Genomic DNA, 17,118 nt, shown 5'->3' with positions numbered 1-17,118 from the left:
CACGCGAATGATTGCACGGCGGTTAAAGGGTTAAAATCATCGATGCGACGCATTTCAAAATGCGACGATGTTCTAAGGTATCGGTCAGTTGCATTTCACTACTTTGCTCACTATTTACTTATGACGTCACCACAATGTCGTCTATGCTTGAAAACGGCGTATAGTAAACGGATTAATGGTGAAACGCTAGTGATGCGCCAGATTTGCGATATCAGATTTATTATGGCAATTTGATTGATTTAGTTGATTTGATTTTTTTATTCATTTGCTATTTATGTGTTAGCTGATAGTTTTATATTTTTTACATTTTATTTTATTCAAATATCAAATTATAACACGTTTGAGTTCAATTTTGAATAGCTTAAAAAACATTTATACCATTTTGACTAGCCCGTTGGCGCAGTTTGTAGTGACCCTGCTTTCTGCTCTGAGGATTGTGGGTTCGATTCCCACCGAGTCTGGGTGTAATATATATTTATTTATATATGTATTATTTATGTGTTTATCAAAAAAATATGTAGCTATACCAGTCGGCTGTTATCTATAACACAAGCATTATGTTACTTACTTTAGAAACAGATGACGATGTGTGTATATTATAAATATTTATTTATACCTCTAGTGGTCAACTATAGACGACTTCGGCGTTTTGGACATATCATTTACGTGGAATAAAAATGCATGTTTGTATTTCAATGTTTTTCAGTACGTATAGCTCTAAAAACTTTTTTTTATACTCAAATATTGCAGGGATATCTATTTTAGAAATGTTGAATTAAAATACTAAAAATATTTTTTAAATAATTTTATTTAATATTTTTGTGGTCCGGGTTTTTTGTCGCCTATAGACGTCGCTGGCGCACAGGACTCGCGAGTCCTTGTCAAGTATAGGTGACAACGGCGGTCAAAAGGTTAATATTAAAAAAAAAATGATTCAATAGAATATTCAAATTTATCAATAAAATCTCAAGAACTACTGATTAATTGAAAAATTCTTTTTTTTAGATAGTCCACTTTCCGAGGAAGAGTGAACGCTATTAGGTATATAAAATTTTCTTACCCTTTGTTTAAAAAAAAGGGGGTGAAACCGCGATGCACAGCAAGTAGTGATATAAATGGCAAACAACACTGGCATATGGCCAAATTTACTTGAAACGTAATAAATCTAAGATTTTTTTTTATTACATCCCTTACAAGGGTAGAGGCAATCAATCCAGATAACTTCAAATTTAATACCACCGGCACACAAAAAAAATGAAGTGGAATGTGCATTTGACCGGACCTACTTACGGGTACGTATTTTGGTCCGCTGAATCCGAATTTGAGGTCAGTTTGATCTGTACACCCTCAGAATTTCGAGGCAACTTAAAAAAACCGTAAAAATGATGAAAATCGACAGTTTTAATGATGTAAAAATTTTTTTAGAACTAAACTAAGAGTGATTTTTGTGTATTTCGATCCGCTGAATATGTGTCGAAACTTTATTGAGACCATGGGCCGCTTTAAATGCAAAAAAATCGCTCAAAACCCTCGAAAATTCCAAAAAAAGTATTTTTTTTTTTGCTTTTTCACTTTTGTTTTTGACTTTTGAAGGCTTAATTGCTTGTGCCTGTAACCAGGGCACCTCCACGTGGTGACGGTGGGCAACAGAACCATCTGGCAGAGTCCCTGGGTAAACGGCGTGTGTGCCGTCATGGCAGGTACAAGTGATAAGTACTTTACGATGCAGGGAGTCGGAACCCCAGTATCGGCGTCTGGTCAGAGTGAGAAAGCAGGCTCGCAGGCGTCGTCATCAAGCGACTGCAGCTCTTTAGAAGTGGGCAACTTGGCTACTGGAGAGTATACTATTACAAGAAGTAATTCTCATCTGTGTAATAAAAATCCTGATTCATTTTGTTACATTTGTGGCGAATTCAATTTGGAAAGGAATCGAAGATCGTTATCTGATAAGATCAAACAAATTTATGAAGAATGTTTTGGTCTCCAAATTACTAATTTGGATTCAACGTGGGTTCCACATACGATTTGTAGTCGATGTAACATGATGTTAACCCGGTGGGAAAAAAACAAGAAACAGGAAAACTTGAAATTCACAATACCAGTTTTTTAAGTTTTCTCGAAATTCTGAGGGTGTACAGGTCAAACTGACCTCAAATCCGGATTCAGCGGACCAAAATACGTACCCGTAAGTAGGTCCGGTCAAATGCACATTCCACTTCATTTTTTTTTGTGTGCCGGTGTACTTAATACTTTTCTACAATCGCAGTCGCAACACGAAACCCACCAAAATAGTCAATAATATAGTATATAAACCAGTGAACAAAACATAAAAAGTTATTCTGGGAATAATAATTGTGTTTGCTCGCAAACGAAAAAAAAACCGACTTCAATTACATCGACAAGTAATACAATGTAGATCAACGAAAAAATAGTCAAGCAACTACGCGTTATCAAAGATTACTCAAAATAAATATATAAGGATAATAAAAAAATGTGTATTCCAGTAGCAAAGCACGAATCAAACTAGAGACAGAGGGGGAAATTTTTTCAATACACAGGGGAGTGAGGCAGGGAGACCCACTCTCTCCGAAACTTTTTTCATCCCTGCTAGAAGAAGTCATAAGGAAGATGGAATGGGACAACATAGGGATTAACATAAATGGAACATATTTAAATCATTTAAGATTTGCAGATGACATAATACTTATAACAGATAACCCAGAAAGCCTTAAAAACATGCTTCAAGATTTATCATGTGAAAGTAAAAAGGTGGGACTAACAATAAACAATACAAAGACAAAGATAATAACAAACAGGTCCCAAATAAGTATCTCAGTAGATGAAGAAGAAATAGAATACGTGAATTCTTATGTATACTTAGGCCAACTTATCGCTTTTAACACGTTAACTGCCATGTCAGTCACCGGTGCCTGACAGAGTCACTATTTGTTCAGGCCACGTCAGCCACCGGTGACTGACGTCGAAGCATCAAATTCAAAAGACGGCAGTGTGCCGTCTAGCACGTTAACAGTGTTATTTTCTATTGGAATTGACTGACAAGGCCCTGGAAAAAGTATGTTCAACTTGGCCTAACGCTTTTATATTTAGAACTGGATTTATTTAGGTTTTAATTGGGAAAAATAAAATGCGACACAATGAAACTATAAAAACTTTTTATTGTAAGAAATAATCATATTTTGGGCTTACACAGCTTAGAAAATTATTAAAAAAAAATGCAATTTAGAGTAATGAAATGCAATAATCAGTCGCAGAGGCCAAGGAAAAGTTACATTGTTTTATGTTCCTCGTTGAAACAAGATAGGCAAAAATGTGGTTCATTAGGGCATTGTGGGCAATAAGTATTCACTTGCTTAGTCTTCTTTCTAGCATAATTTCTGTCTATTGTTTGAACATTTACTTTATAACACCGCGAACAGTACTTTCTAGTTTTTTTAACAGGTCCTTCTTTCTTTTTTAGCTCATGCTTTTGCCTCCTATTTCTTGTCAATGGCATGTCAGGATTACTGTTTTCTTTACCCGATCCTGTTAGATATTTGCACAACTTTTTCCTATATTCTACTATCCCTATTTTTGACTTTGTGGTTTCTTTATAAATTATGTAAGAATTGAGTAATGCAGTGTTCAACAACAGTTCAACAGCAAGTTTTCTGTACCATTTTACAGTTTTTCTCAGTGGTGTTGAGTATGCGATCATCTGATCAGATAGGTCTACAGAAGATTTTGCTTTGTTATAATCGACTACAATTTTTGGTTTTATCATTTCTTTGTCTCTTTTGTAAGTCCTTGTAAATCCAATAGAATGTTTCGTAGATAGTAAATAAACATCCCTTTTATCCTTCCATTTCATACAGGTAATGCCATCTTCATTTTCTTTAGCTCTAAACTCTCCTTTTTTTATCTTTCCGTTTATAACATCTTTAGGCAAATATTTTCTATTTTTACGTAAAGTGCCCACAAGATGCGTTTCTTTGTCCAACAATTTCCGTCCAAGATCAGTACTGGTATACCAGTTATCGGTATATAATGTATGACCTTTTTGAAGATATCCTTCCATAAGTGACATCACAACATTGGTTGGGGTTGTAGTTTCAGTCTCACCTCTCTTTCCCGCATATATTTGAATTCTGTTAGTGTATCCTGGATTAGTACATAATTTAAAAACTTTAATTCCATATTTGTGCCTCTTCAATTTGATATATTGTCGGAATATAATGCGACCCCGAAATGGTACCAGAGACTCATCAATACAGAGATTTTCATGAGGATAGTAATATGTTTCAAAGTTGAGATTCAAAGTATTTACCAATTCACGTATTTTGAACAGACGGTCGCCGTATCTTTGGTTATCGTTGTTAGAAAAATGTACCATTCGTAACAAAATTTCAAACCTGTTACGAGACATAACCGAACGCGGGAAAGATTGGCAAATCAGGGGGTCTGTTGACCAATAATCTGCTAGCTTAGGCAATCTAACTAAGCCCATATATAAAATCAAACCAAAAAACCTTTTGATCTCGTCTTGGTTTGTATCAGTCCAACTAAGCAGTCGCGATTCTCGTTTTAGTTGATTTTTTGAACTAAGTTTAGTAATTGTCTGAGCAGCAAATCGGTTGGTTTCCATAGCTATATCATGAAACACACTATCCGGAACTAACAAACAATAGAAATCCTCTGGTTTGGATTTTGCCATCGTATTTCTCAAACTATAAGGTTTCAAACCAGGGCACTCTGTGAAAGGTATAATTCTTCTTTGCTTACCCGCTGGTTCATACCATAAATCGGTCTCAAGCCTTGTGCTAACCTGCTGTTCTGGGTTTTCTTCTTCGTCACCACTTTCTATCACATACCGCCTCTTCCTGTTTCCTCGACTATGAAAAATTACTTCTGTATCGTCACAATTTTCACTACAACATGGAATTTCTAACAGCGGGGAATCTCTTTGAGTCAGTTGTTTTTCTAGTTCGTCAATTGCTTGCAGATCTACCAACGATAATTCAAAATCACACGTATTATCAATAATGGACATGATTACAATAGCTATCGTCACACAAAATCTCCAAAAACACAAAAAAAAGCAATGGATGCGCGCACTTACTTCCGCAGCTAATTCGAAGCGACTAATAAATAAACACTGTAGGTACATCGCATGGCTCGCGCCGGACTGGTTGCAACCTGCAAGGAATGAACTACGACACGCGTAGGTACTTTTGTTCAAATGGCCGAACGCCGCACCGAGTGATTTCCCGCGCAAATAAATTGGCGGCCGGCGGACGGTGCTTGACAAAATGCTTGACATGGCCCAATGGCTATGTTTTGTTTCGTTTGGGCCTCGTCAGGCACATATGCCAGTCATTTTATTTTTTTGCTTTATTTTACATTATAATCACCGGAAACCAATTAAAATAGTCATATAATGTGATTTACTTGAACATACAATCAAAAAACAAAAATAAAAAAAAAACAACAAAAATCAATTCAAAATTTTACTATGGCAGTTAACGTGTTAACAACCAAATGGATTCAGAGATTGACAGACGGGTAGCCAATGCCTGGAAGAGATTTTGGTCCCTCAAAGAAGTGCTAAAAGGCAATCAATATAATATAGCAATGAAAAGGAAAGTATACAAGACATGCATATTACCAATCCTTACCTATGGGTGTCAGACCTGGGCAAACACACAAGAACAAAACCAAAAACTGATTACATGCCAAAGAGCCATGGAGAGGAGTATACTGGGTTACACAAAAAAGGATAGAAAGAGAGCCGGAGATCTAAGACAAATTACCAAAATTGAAGATTGAAGATTTTAAAACTAGAAAACTCAAACGGAGGTGGGTAGGCCACATGATGAGAGGGAATAGAAATAAATGGACGAGAGATATAACAGAATGGACCCCTAGATATCAAACAAAAAGAAAACGAGGAAGACAAAGAAAACGTTGGTCTGATGACTTAAAAAAGCATGCGGTTCCAATGTGGCACAGAAAAGCTGAAACAAGAGCAGAATGGAGAAAGCTGGAGGAGGCCTTCGTGTCGCAAAGACACGCCGACGCGTCGCCCGACATATTTACCTAATAATATAAATCAATTAAAATTACAATTTAAATTATATATATAATGATATTGAGTATATATAATAGTAATTCAATAATGTTAATAATGAACTTTTATATTCTACTTTTAAAGCTATAAATTCTAATTTGCATGTCTAATTTAAAGTATGAAATGATAAATCATGTATATAGTGTTGGCAATAAAGGCTTAATAATAATAAAAATAACTTTTCTACAATAAAAGAAATATGTTCATAAGGATTTTTCTTGAATTTCATCCTTTAGCAGAGATTTTATCCCCCCCCCCCCCAAGAAAAAGGAAAGAAAGTCCCCCGAAAAAAGCCGCCTGGGAGATTTTACTGTAAACGCTGCGAATTTATTAAAACTTATTGAAATCCCTTTAAGGCCAAGGTATATAACACAATGATGTATTGTCAAATTATTCTTCTTTAATAGGGCTACATAAAATTAACGACAGCATTTTGTACGGATAGCTTACTATACCCATTCTAAATAATAGAAAATGGTCACGTACAATGCAGTACTTGAAAAGCTGTTTAGGCCGATAAAGTATTTGTCATCAAAACTAAAGGAAACAAGCTAAAGAAAACATTCAGATGTCGTGGACAAAAGCTTTAATAATTCATATTTAATTAATGGTCCACTTAAACATATACCTGTAATCAATTAAGTTTTACATCACACAGTAATTAAATTGAGAAAGTATGCGTTAAACGCGATTCATAAACACTTTTGGTTCACTTAAACCAATTAGTTTTTATATTTTATAGTAAATATTCGTTAATTATATCTCTTATTTTTGGCTGACATGTAAAAACAGTCTTAATTAACCTTTCTTCTTCATTTTCTCCTTGACAAACTGGAATTAATCATCATTATAATTTGTAATTTTCTGAAATTACTGCTCATCCTGCTTGAATTAAATTAAAAAATTACCATACGGTAAAAGTACCAACTATACTATGTTGCTGGGTACCTTAAACCAATTGGTTTTTATATTTTATCATAAATTTTCGAATTATTATATCACTTATTTTTGGCTAACATTTAAAAAGTCTTGACCTATCCTCTTCATTTTCTCCTTGACAAACCGGAGTTAATCATCATCATAATTTGCAATTTTCTAAAATCACTGCTCATTCTGATTTAATTAAATTAAAAAAAAATTATCATACGGTAAAAGTACCAACTATAACTATGTTTTGCTGGGTCACTTGAACCAATTAGTTTTTGTATTTTTACATAAATTTTTAATTAATTATATCACTTATTTTTGACTAATATTTACAAAGTCTTAATCTATCCTCTTCATTTTCTCCTTGACAAACTGGAATTAATCATCATTATAATTTACAATTTTATGAAATTACTGCTCACCCTGCTTTAATTAAATTAAAAAATCACCATACGGTAAAATTAACAACTATACTATGTTGTTGGTTCACTTAAACTAATTAGTTTTTACATTTTATCGTAAATATTTGATTAATTATATCACTTGTTTTTGGCTAACATTATAAACAGTCTTTTAATCTATCTTCTTCATTTTCTCCTTGACAAATCGGAGTTAATCATCATTATAATTTGCAATTTTATGAAACCTGCTTTAATTAAATTAAAAAATCACCATAAGGTAAAAGTATCAGGTATACTATGTTGCTGGGTCACTTAAACCAATGGGTTTTTATATTAATTTATCGTAAATTTTCGAATTATTATATCACTTATTTAAGGCTAACATTTAAAAAGTCTTATTAAGATGTCCTCTTCATTTTCTCCTTGACAAACCGTAGTTAATCATCATTATAATTTGCAATTTTCTGAAGCCATTGCTCATCCTGCTTTAATTAAATTAAAAAATTACCACACGGTAACATCTTAAGTAGTTTTTGTTAAACGTTCTATTACTGATGATATAACTTCCTCCAACTCCGTGTTTGAAAAGAAATATTCTAGTTCAAACGTCTCTGTCTCACATCTTTCTATCTTCTTATTCTTCGTGTCGAGGACTTGTAACGCGTGTCGTAAACAAACGGAATACTTCTTGCGAAACACTCCTTTTACCTGAAAATATTTTAGAAAATACTTATTTTTATAAAAATAAAAGAATGTTAAGGGACAATACTCATACATTTGAATACGACAGTCATACAAGTATATAATTAATAGTATATATATTCAATTTTTTTGAAAAAGTGTTATTTAGTAAACAAATACGGCGAACTTCCGACCACAGACAATAGAGTAATATTGTAAGCTTAGTAAAGTGACACAAAGAGCAAATGAATGAACAATATTAATAAGCCATAAGCGAAAGTAAAATTTATTTTATGTACAAATATTTAACGATTACCATATTGCTAAAATTATTGCAAAATCTGATAATATATTGAATATTTTTGCTAAGAATTAGTAGAGGTACAGAGTTACGAATATACAGAGTGACTGGTGAATTACTATCAATATTTACAGAGGATACTCGGTACATGATTCTCATTCGAATTATGTAAAAAAAATAGGTACTTAATTTTTGACAAAATTCCCACACATTTCAATTTAAATAAATGAAATATAGACACATTAATTTTCAGCCATAATGGCGGCGCGTGCGGCCTTGGCCTTGTACTGTGCCGCTTGCCGCCGCCCGCCGCAACCCCCGCCAATTCTAATTCCCCCCTAAATTCGATTAGTAGGTCACTAGGTCGGTTGGGCGAGCGCCGCCATAAGGTTTGTACGTCTGAGTACGTCCATCTTCCCGCGCGCGCGCCTAGTGATCGATCTTACGCGTATACCTAATATGTCTCGTGTGAATGTGACCTGTCATAAGTAATTAGGTATGGCTTATCAATACACAAATGCAGAGTATTTAAAAGTGACCCGTTCGTGTTATATCGTGTAAAAGACAATAAGTGTGGTTCATTTATTACGTAAGACGATTTAGGGGGAGAGGGGGTCAAATTACAAAAATGCGCAAAGTGAAAATACCTTGAAAAATCGCGGGCAACCGCGCGAGTGGCGACTAGTTGTCACTTGCTTTCGTAAACAACATTCGTTATTTCGTTGATAAATTTTAATATTGTAGTTGAATATGTAGTTTTTTATTTTATTTTTTGTTAAGCCTCTGGACTGAAAATCTTATGTCGGTAAAGATCATAATTAAAACCAGTTTATTACTACCAAAAAATAAAAATTATTAGTACCTACCTAAAGTACAAATAAAAATAAACATTGAAACAAACCAAACGTGTATTCATTTTTTCGTTTAGATTCTTACGTAATAAAATAATATTTATCTAATTATCAAGGGGAAGGGGGTCGGCCTATTCTTATCTTGGTATTTTTGCCTGTCCTAAGCCAAAATTAAAGTATGAAGGGGGATTGGATCATACTGGTAGATCAAAAGTAGCCTGCTACCCTGTTAACACTTGGCGGTGTTTGGACGTAGGTAAACGACCGCGCGATAACTTAATGTACCTATACCTACACACTTGCTTTGTGACGACTGCGCAGCTAGGGCGTCCAGACGACGCGTAATTAGCGAGATAACTGTTGGTTAACTTTACTTAGAAGTTTATGAATATTTATTTTATATGTAATTTTTTTTCATCATATATGATCCTCAAATAACACGTCCTCAAATATTGATAGTAATTCACCAGTCACCCTGTATATAAATCAAGTATCTTTATAAAAGACAACAAATTTATATTTCGTTTATGTAAAATGAACGGTAAAAAAGACGTCACAAATAAAATTTACAACACAATAGGGGCGGCCTGTGTCTCGAAAAAAAATCGACCCTATTAATATTATTGTCACATTATTTGTATTTACTATGAATAAAAAACCTTGCGCCGGCGACACACTCTCTCTATCATCTAAAAAAAGGACTAATAACATTGTTCTCCACGAAGCTCTCATTGGATAATCCTAAGTCTCATCCTAGTCTCAAAAATTTTTCCTGTGAACTACAGTAAACTTTTATGCCATTGCTATGTGGTATACTTTAACATTATATGGGATAGCGTTTAAAATATTCAAGGTGAAATTGATATTCAGAAACGAAAAAAAAAAAAAACCGACTTCAATTACATCGAAGAGTAATACAACGTAGATCGACGAAAAAATTGTCAAGTAACTACGCGTTATCAAAGATTATTCAAAAAGTAGTTATCAGATCTCGATAAAATTTATATGTGACCACATGATAAACATCAGCTTTAAAAGTTATTGCGGATTTTCGAGAGTTTCCCTCGATTTCTCTGGGATCCCATCATCAGACCCTGGTTTCCTTATCATGGTACCAAACTAGAGATATCCCCTTTCCAACAAAAAAAGAATTCTAAACATTTTTGAATATCATATCAAAAATTGACCGCTCCAGCGGGGTTCGAACCCGCGTCTCCGACTGACCGTGTCGGCGCTCTAGCCAATTAAGCTATGGAACGATGTACCCGCTAGATCGAAATTTTTGATATGATGATTTTAATTTTCGGTTTAAGCGAACTCACTATAGACGGCGCCACGGTTCGACACGGTCAGTCGGAGACGCGGGTTCGAACCCCACTGGAGCGGTCAATTTTTAATATGATATTCAAAAATGTTTAAAAAAAGAATTATCAAAATCGGTATATCCAATAAAAAGTTATGTGGTATAATACAATGTAGGTCGACGAAAAAAGCGTCAAGTAAAAACGCATTATTAGATATAACTCGAAAAGTAATTGTTAGATCTCAAATAAATTTAAATGGGACCGATTGACGCACACCACCTTTCGATTAAAACAAAATTTGTCGAAATCGATCCACCCGGTCAAAAGTTCTGATATAACATACATTAAAAAAAAATACAGTCGAATTGAGAACCTCCTCCTCTTTTTTTTGAAGTCGGTTAAAAATAAAACCCTTTACAATGAACACTTTACCATAAAAGATTGACATTTGCAATATTTTGTAAGCATTTTTTTTGCGCTCAACATAAAAAAAAATAATAAAAACAAATTATAATTCGTGAAAATTTAAAACATAGGTAAAGAACATGGCCTATTTTATCGCTCATGCTGTTCATTCACTTATTCTCATTCACCTCTAAAAATATTATGACCACATCCCTATTTGCCTTTTAAAAAAACATATTGAAATATCATATTCAAAAATAGTAGTCACCTGTACTCTCGGAATTCGTATTTTAGTAGTTTTTATGTGTTTAAAATGATAAACTGATATTTGTTTTTAGTGAAATAAATAATAAATGGAGTTTTACAAATGTCCGTAATCTAATGTGTTGTGAAAGTGAGTGATAAATGCGGAAGAAAACGTGAATTACGATTGACAGGGGTTTGTTTACCAAATAAGACTGTTCCAAAAAAAAAAAAAAATCGGAATATACGTAATCTATATTGTTTCTAAATATATATTTAGCAAGTAAAAATCGAATATAACGAAAATTTTGGCCTAATAGAATGTAATTTTTATGAAAAGCAGGTCTTAAGATGGTTTACCGTGATTAAATAAATAAAAAGACAACAGGAAGCTTACCCGAGACAAGTAAAGAGTTGATCGGCAAACTTCACATTCGTTCTCGTGGACGTTCCAAGCACCAGCTGCGCTACGTTTCTCGGACTGGATAATGAAGGGCTTTGGAAAAAAAAAACCGTTAAAGTTAGTAAACTAGTTTACTAAATTATTTCCTTTTTTTACTAACAGCGCTCTTTTATGTCAGTTATAGGTATTGGCATAGATATTGATTGCATTTAAAAATTATAATATATTTAATCATATTCTAATTAAGTAAAATAACAAAACTCTAAAACCTAAACATAAGTTGACGCTTACTGTTCGAATCGGTACAGTATCTTACACGAGAAGCTAAATAATACTTAGTAAAAAAAAACACACTTTTATAAATAAACCAAACTAAAATGTAGAAAATCATATCAAATTAGCGCAATGTCATCAGTCCTCGAGAAGAATCATCATTACAGCCTATACAGTCCTCTGCTGGACATAGGCCTCTACAAGTTTACGCCAAAAATAACGTGAACTCGTGTTTTGCCCATAGTCACCACGCTGAGCAGGCGGGTTGGTGACCGCAGGGCTGGCTTTGTCGCACCGAAGACGCTGCTGCCCCTCTTCGGCCTGTGTATTTCAAAGCCAAGCAGTTGGGTGGTTATCCCACCACCGGTCGGCTTTTTAAGTTCCAAGGTGGTAGCGGAACTATGTTATCCCTTAGTCGCCTCTTACGACACTCACGGGAAGAGAGGGGTGGCTATATTCTTTAGTACCGTAGCCACACAGTACAGTAGCCTCGATAAGTATACTAAGTGTAAATGAAATCTGAACGTTTGAAGTAATGAAGTCCAAAAGAGTCTGTTACAAACATACAAACACACAGGTAAAGCTAATAAAAAACGTGTTAGAAAAGGCTGTAAAGCACCATTCTCAGCTTCATAGCTCAGCGTTATTTCACACGATGCACTTGTAATATTTTTTAACACCGCACACCTTATATCGCTCTTTAAGTAGCAAACTCCCACAAAGTATATCATTTTTGATAGAGGTACTCATAGTACCAAAGGTTTAGCACTTCCGTAGCAAGGGAAAGGAACCACGAAATTTTGACACGAAATGCAACAGACTAATCATTGTACGACAATCTGATTACAAAGATACCCAAAATTTTTCTACGCAAGAAGAGGTCAGAATTCAATATCGGTGCCAATAACTATATAAGATTAATTTTATTATTAACTACATATATACGATTAATTTAATTAATGAGATTTATTTATGGTAACTTAATCTTTGTCTGTGAATTATATTTATGATGTATTCCACAATCATTTTAGTATAATTGTGTTTGCAGGCAAACGAAGAAAAACCGACTTCAATTATATCGACAAATAATAGAACGTAGGTGGACGAAAAAATAGTCAAGTAAATACGCATTATCAAAGATTACTCCAAAAGTTGTAATCAGATCTCGATGAAATTTAAATGTGACCCACATGATAAACATCGGCTTTCGATTAACCAGACCCAGTAAAAAGCTATGCGGATTTTCGAGTTTCCCTCGATTTCTCTAGTATCCCATCATCAGATCCTGGATTCCTTATCATGGTACCAAACTAGAGATATCCCCTTTCCAACAAAAAAAGAATTATCAAAATCGGATCATAAACGACGGAGTTATCCCCGAACATACATTATATATATATATATATATGTGACCGTGTATATATATATATATATATATATATATATATATATATATATACACGGTCGAATTGAGTAAAGTTTGAAGTCGGTTAAAAATACATTTTCATACAAAAATTCCTCAGACCCTGTAAATCGCGGGGCGTATGTGCGGGCGGTTTGCCTTTTACTGCGTTAAAATGTTGCTAAAAACGTCAAATAATTAATGGACGACCGTTGCTATTAGTACATGATATACCTTGAGTCCGTGTCCCTCGAGCTGGCGACGATTCTCTATTTCCTCGGAGAGTATAGCGGAGAAACTCTCGTGTACCAACTGCAGCATGGTGAGTGATGCGTTCGGGTCGCGAGCCACCGAAATCAACAGCTGCTCCAGGGAAAACATTGTCGGCTCGCAGCTTTGACGTAGTTCCTTAACAGACACCAATAAAATAAATATTAAGCGCCTCAAACTCAACGACCCCCACTAGGATTTATTCCTGCGGCGGGAGTCCAGAAACACACACAATACACAAGCACAAACGCCCAGACCACACAAAACACTTGTTCGGCCTATACAAATGTATGCCGTGAGCGAGGATCGAACCCGCAACCAGCCACTAGCCAGTGCTGTAAACTAGGGGATTTGACAAGACACAACTACTTAGTTGCCGATATTTTCAATTTATATAAAAGATGTAAGATAATTTATTAACTTTAATCAATAATGTATCTAAGGCATAATAGCCCACTCAATGAAGGAAAAATAGGGGAAATAATTCGTGTAAAAGCTATTTCTGGCATAGTTGTAGGGATTGGTGTCTGATGCAACATACTTAAAGTACTGATGGATGAGGGTGAAGCTAATGGGTAGGGGGGGGGAGGGGTTGTAAAGTCCCCTTTTTTTAGTTTTTCTTAAACAACTCGTAAACGGTGGCTCATAGCAAAAAAATTCTTGTACTCAAGTAATCTATATAATTTTTTTTACAAAAAAAGGTTCTATACACTATTCCTTTGGATCAATATTTAACGAGATATTATAGTATATTTGTTGTCAAAAGTTCATAGTAAAAATAAAAATTAGCCGAATAGGTTGAGCTATTCTCGAGTTATGCGCTTAGCATCATTCATTTTTATTTATATAAAAAGATAGATAGATATCACGAACTTTATTTAGTTGAACCACATCTAGTGGACTACCTAAGTGGTTTTACATACATTAATTGGCTTGAGCGCCGACACGGTCAGTCGGAGACGCGGGTTCGAACCCCGCTGGAGCGGTCAATTTTTGATATGATATTCAAAAAATGTTTAGAATTCCTAATGTGTGGGGTAACACAAAAATAAAAAATCGTAGATATTAAAAATAGCATGGTGTCGTCTCCTGTCAAAGATTTGCATTGTAATATGAAACTTTGCTTGAAGATCAACTTGAAGAGCTCATGAACGTGGAAAGAGCTCATAACAAAGAGCTCCATAGCGTTAAGCAGGCGCTGCTGTCTGGGCTGCACACCGTCCAAACAAATGTTATGGAAACGCTAAAGGAGACTCAAGCCGTCCGTTCATGGTTAGGATATGAGACGGTAGAGCCTTTCAGACGTATAAAAGAGGGAGCTAAGGGAGCTACAGTCGGTTTTGGAAGCTAAACTGAACGAGCTGACAAAAGGCCTCTCGTCTAGCGGATCCTATCGGGCTACAACGGAAACCGATAAACTAATAACTGAAACAATTAAGTCGGTAGGACAAAGGATCGGATCCCTATCAACCTGGATGGAGCAAATGTCTGGGAAAATAGAGGAAACGAAGTCCTACCTGACAGAAAGAATTGAAAATATACCAGGGATCCAAGGCGACGAGGTCAAAACCCTAGACACAGCGGGTTTGGAAAAAAGATTAGAATTGTTAACACAACAGCTAACACAATATAATGTAACACTACAACAACAACAAACACACCACACAAACAAGGATCTGACCCCGGAACTCGAAACTATATCAGAGAGGATCGAGATTATGACTTCTGAGTTGCGCACATGGAGAGAGGCAAACAAGACCACTGCCTCTCCAATGAAACAGTCACTCCATACTGAAATAGCAGTCCAGGAGGTTAAACAAACCCTCAACTCGATCAAAGAGGGGGTGACGAAACTAACCCCCAAAAACGGTTCACGCACATTCGCTCAGGTTTCCGCCATACCAAAGCCGGACAATATTCACCAGCCCAACCACACCCTCATCATCTCGTCCCGAAACCCGAAAGAGACCAGTGACAATGTGCTGATGAAAATGAAAGCCACGCTGGACCTCAAACAGTCTGGGGTGAGAATGGAAAGGGTCCGGAAAGCGAGAGACCAGAAGGTGGTCGTGAGGTGCGCGACAAAGGAGGACATGGCAAAGATCAAGGGTCAGATCCAAACGAATACAGAACTGACAGTCCGGGAGCCGTCAAATCAGGACCTTCTGGTATGCGTGCGGGGAGTGCTGACTTGCTACTCCAACGAAGAGATATTGGACCACATAAAGGCCCAAAATGGTCATATTCTCGAAGGTGTAGACAAGTCGTCGCTCAAAATGAAGGTGAAATACAGAAAACGCGCCCGAAACCCGCACGAGTGCCACCCAGTCTTAGAGCTATCTCCAGAGGTCTGGAAAAAGGTTTACACAGATTGGTAAAATCTACGTGGGCTTCGGACGATGCTCGGTTGAGGACCAGTCCCCACTCGTTCAATGCATGAAGTGCCTAGGCTACGGCCACACCAAGGCACTCTGTAAGGAAAAGGATGCATGCAATCACTGTGGAGGCGAGCACACGGGAAGAGACTGTCCCTCAAAAGCCAGAAACGAGCCGCCGAAGTGTGTGAACTGCACCAGGGCCAAAAAAATCGGCTCTGACCGGGCGCACACGGCGTATAGCGCAGAGTGCCAGGAAAGACTAAAGTGGGACAATATAAGCAGGTCGAGGGTCCAATATTGCTAAGGGCGACCAGAAGGCCAAAGTGGCGGTCCCAAACGAGGAGACGCACAAAACGGGCTGCGGTTTACACTTCACACAGGTAAATCTGCAGCGCTCGAAGCTGGCCACGGACGAACTGTTTCAGGCGGCCTCAAAAAGAGGAATCTCTTTTGCCCTAGTTCAAGAACCGTACATCGGTAGAGTGGGCGAAATGAGACAACGCCCCGGCGCAAACATCATTCAGTGCACCCTGGGCCGTCAAAAACCAGTAAAGGCAGCGATTATTGTCTTCGGTGACTGTGTGGAAGTCATTCACGACCCCCAGATAGTCACTGAAAATGTAGCTGCTGTCTTCGTAAAGGCCGGTCAGCTCGAGCTGGGGTTACTGTCCGTCTACTTCGAAGGGGACCAAGATATGGAAACTTACTTATCCCAGATGAGAGCGGCAACCGCCAATATTCCCACACACCATCTTATAGTGGCCGGCGACGTCAATGCCTGGAGCCACTGGTGGGGCAGCAGCTCCAAAAATCACCGAGGAGCACAATTCCACGGCTTTATCACCGAAATGGACTTCCACATACACAACATTGGGGATATACCCACGTTCGAGACGTTTAGAGGAGGCAAGCTTTACTCGAGCTGCGTGGACGTGACTCTAACCAGTCAGTCACTTCTCGCGAGAATGGAAAACTGGAGAGTGGAACGAAATCTGATCACATTTGATCACAACGCCATAACCTTTAGGCTACGCACCGGAGGGCCCATAAAACCATTGGAGCAAATTTCGACGCGCAGATACAATACCAAAAAGGCGAGATGGACAGAATTCACCACTATCTTGAGGTCTGACCTTGCAGAGGAAAATGTGACTC

At 36.7% G+C, this 17,118-nt stretch overlaps 2 protein-coding genes across 2 annotated transcripts in view; both read right to left on the bottom strand.

Annotated features, from left to right (window-relative positions):
- Positions 1–3,286: 3,286 nt before the first annotated feature.
- LOC123668794 (piggyBac transposable element-derived protein 4-like) lies at positions 3,287–5,047 on the bottom strand. The gene has a single exon (XM_045602487.1). It carries the CDS (start codon positions 5,045–5,047, stop codon positions 3,287–3,289), a length of 1,761 nt encoding a protein of 586 aa, XP_045458443.1.
- A 1,646-nt stretch (positions 5,048–6,693) lies between these two features.
- Positions 6,694–17,118, bottom strand: part of LOC123668793 (protein Jumonji) — a 37,280-nt gene continuing 26,855 nt past the window's right edge. The window contains exons 17-19 of the mRNA XM_045602486.1: positions 13,550–13,723; positions 11,635–11,733; positions 6,694–8,160 (exon numbers count right to left, since the gene is read on the bottom strand). Coding sequence (XP_045458442.1) covers positions 7,975–8,160; positions 11,635–11,733; positions 13,550–13,723 — 459 coding nt within the window. The 3' untranslated portion in view covers positions 6,694–7,974. The remainder of the gene's footprint in view (positions 8,161–11,634; positions 11,734–13,549; positions 13,724–17,118) is intronic.

Source organism: Melitaea cinxia, chromosome Z (genome assembly GCF_905220565.1).
Source record: "Melitaea cinxia chromosome Z, ilMelCinx1.1, whole genome shotgun sequence".
NCBI classification, from domain to species: domain Eukaryota; kingdom Metazoa; phylum Arthropoda; class Insecta; order Lepidoptera; family Nymphalidae; genus Melitaea; species Melitaea cinxia.
The sequence above is the reverse complement of the archived record's forward strand: the minus strand, read 5'-3'. Positions and strand labels throughout refer to the sequence as shown.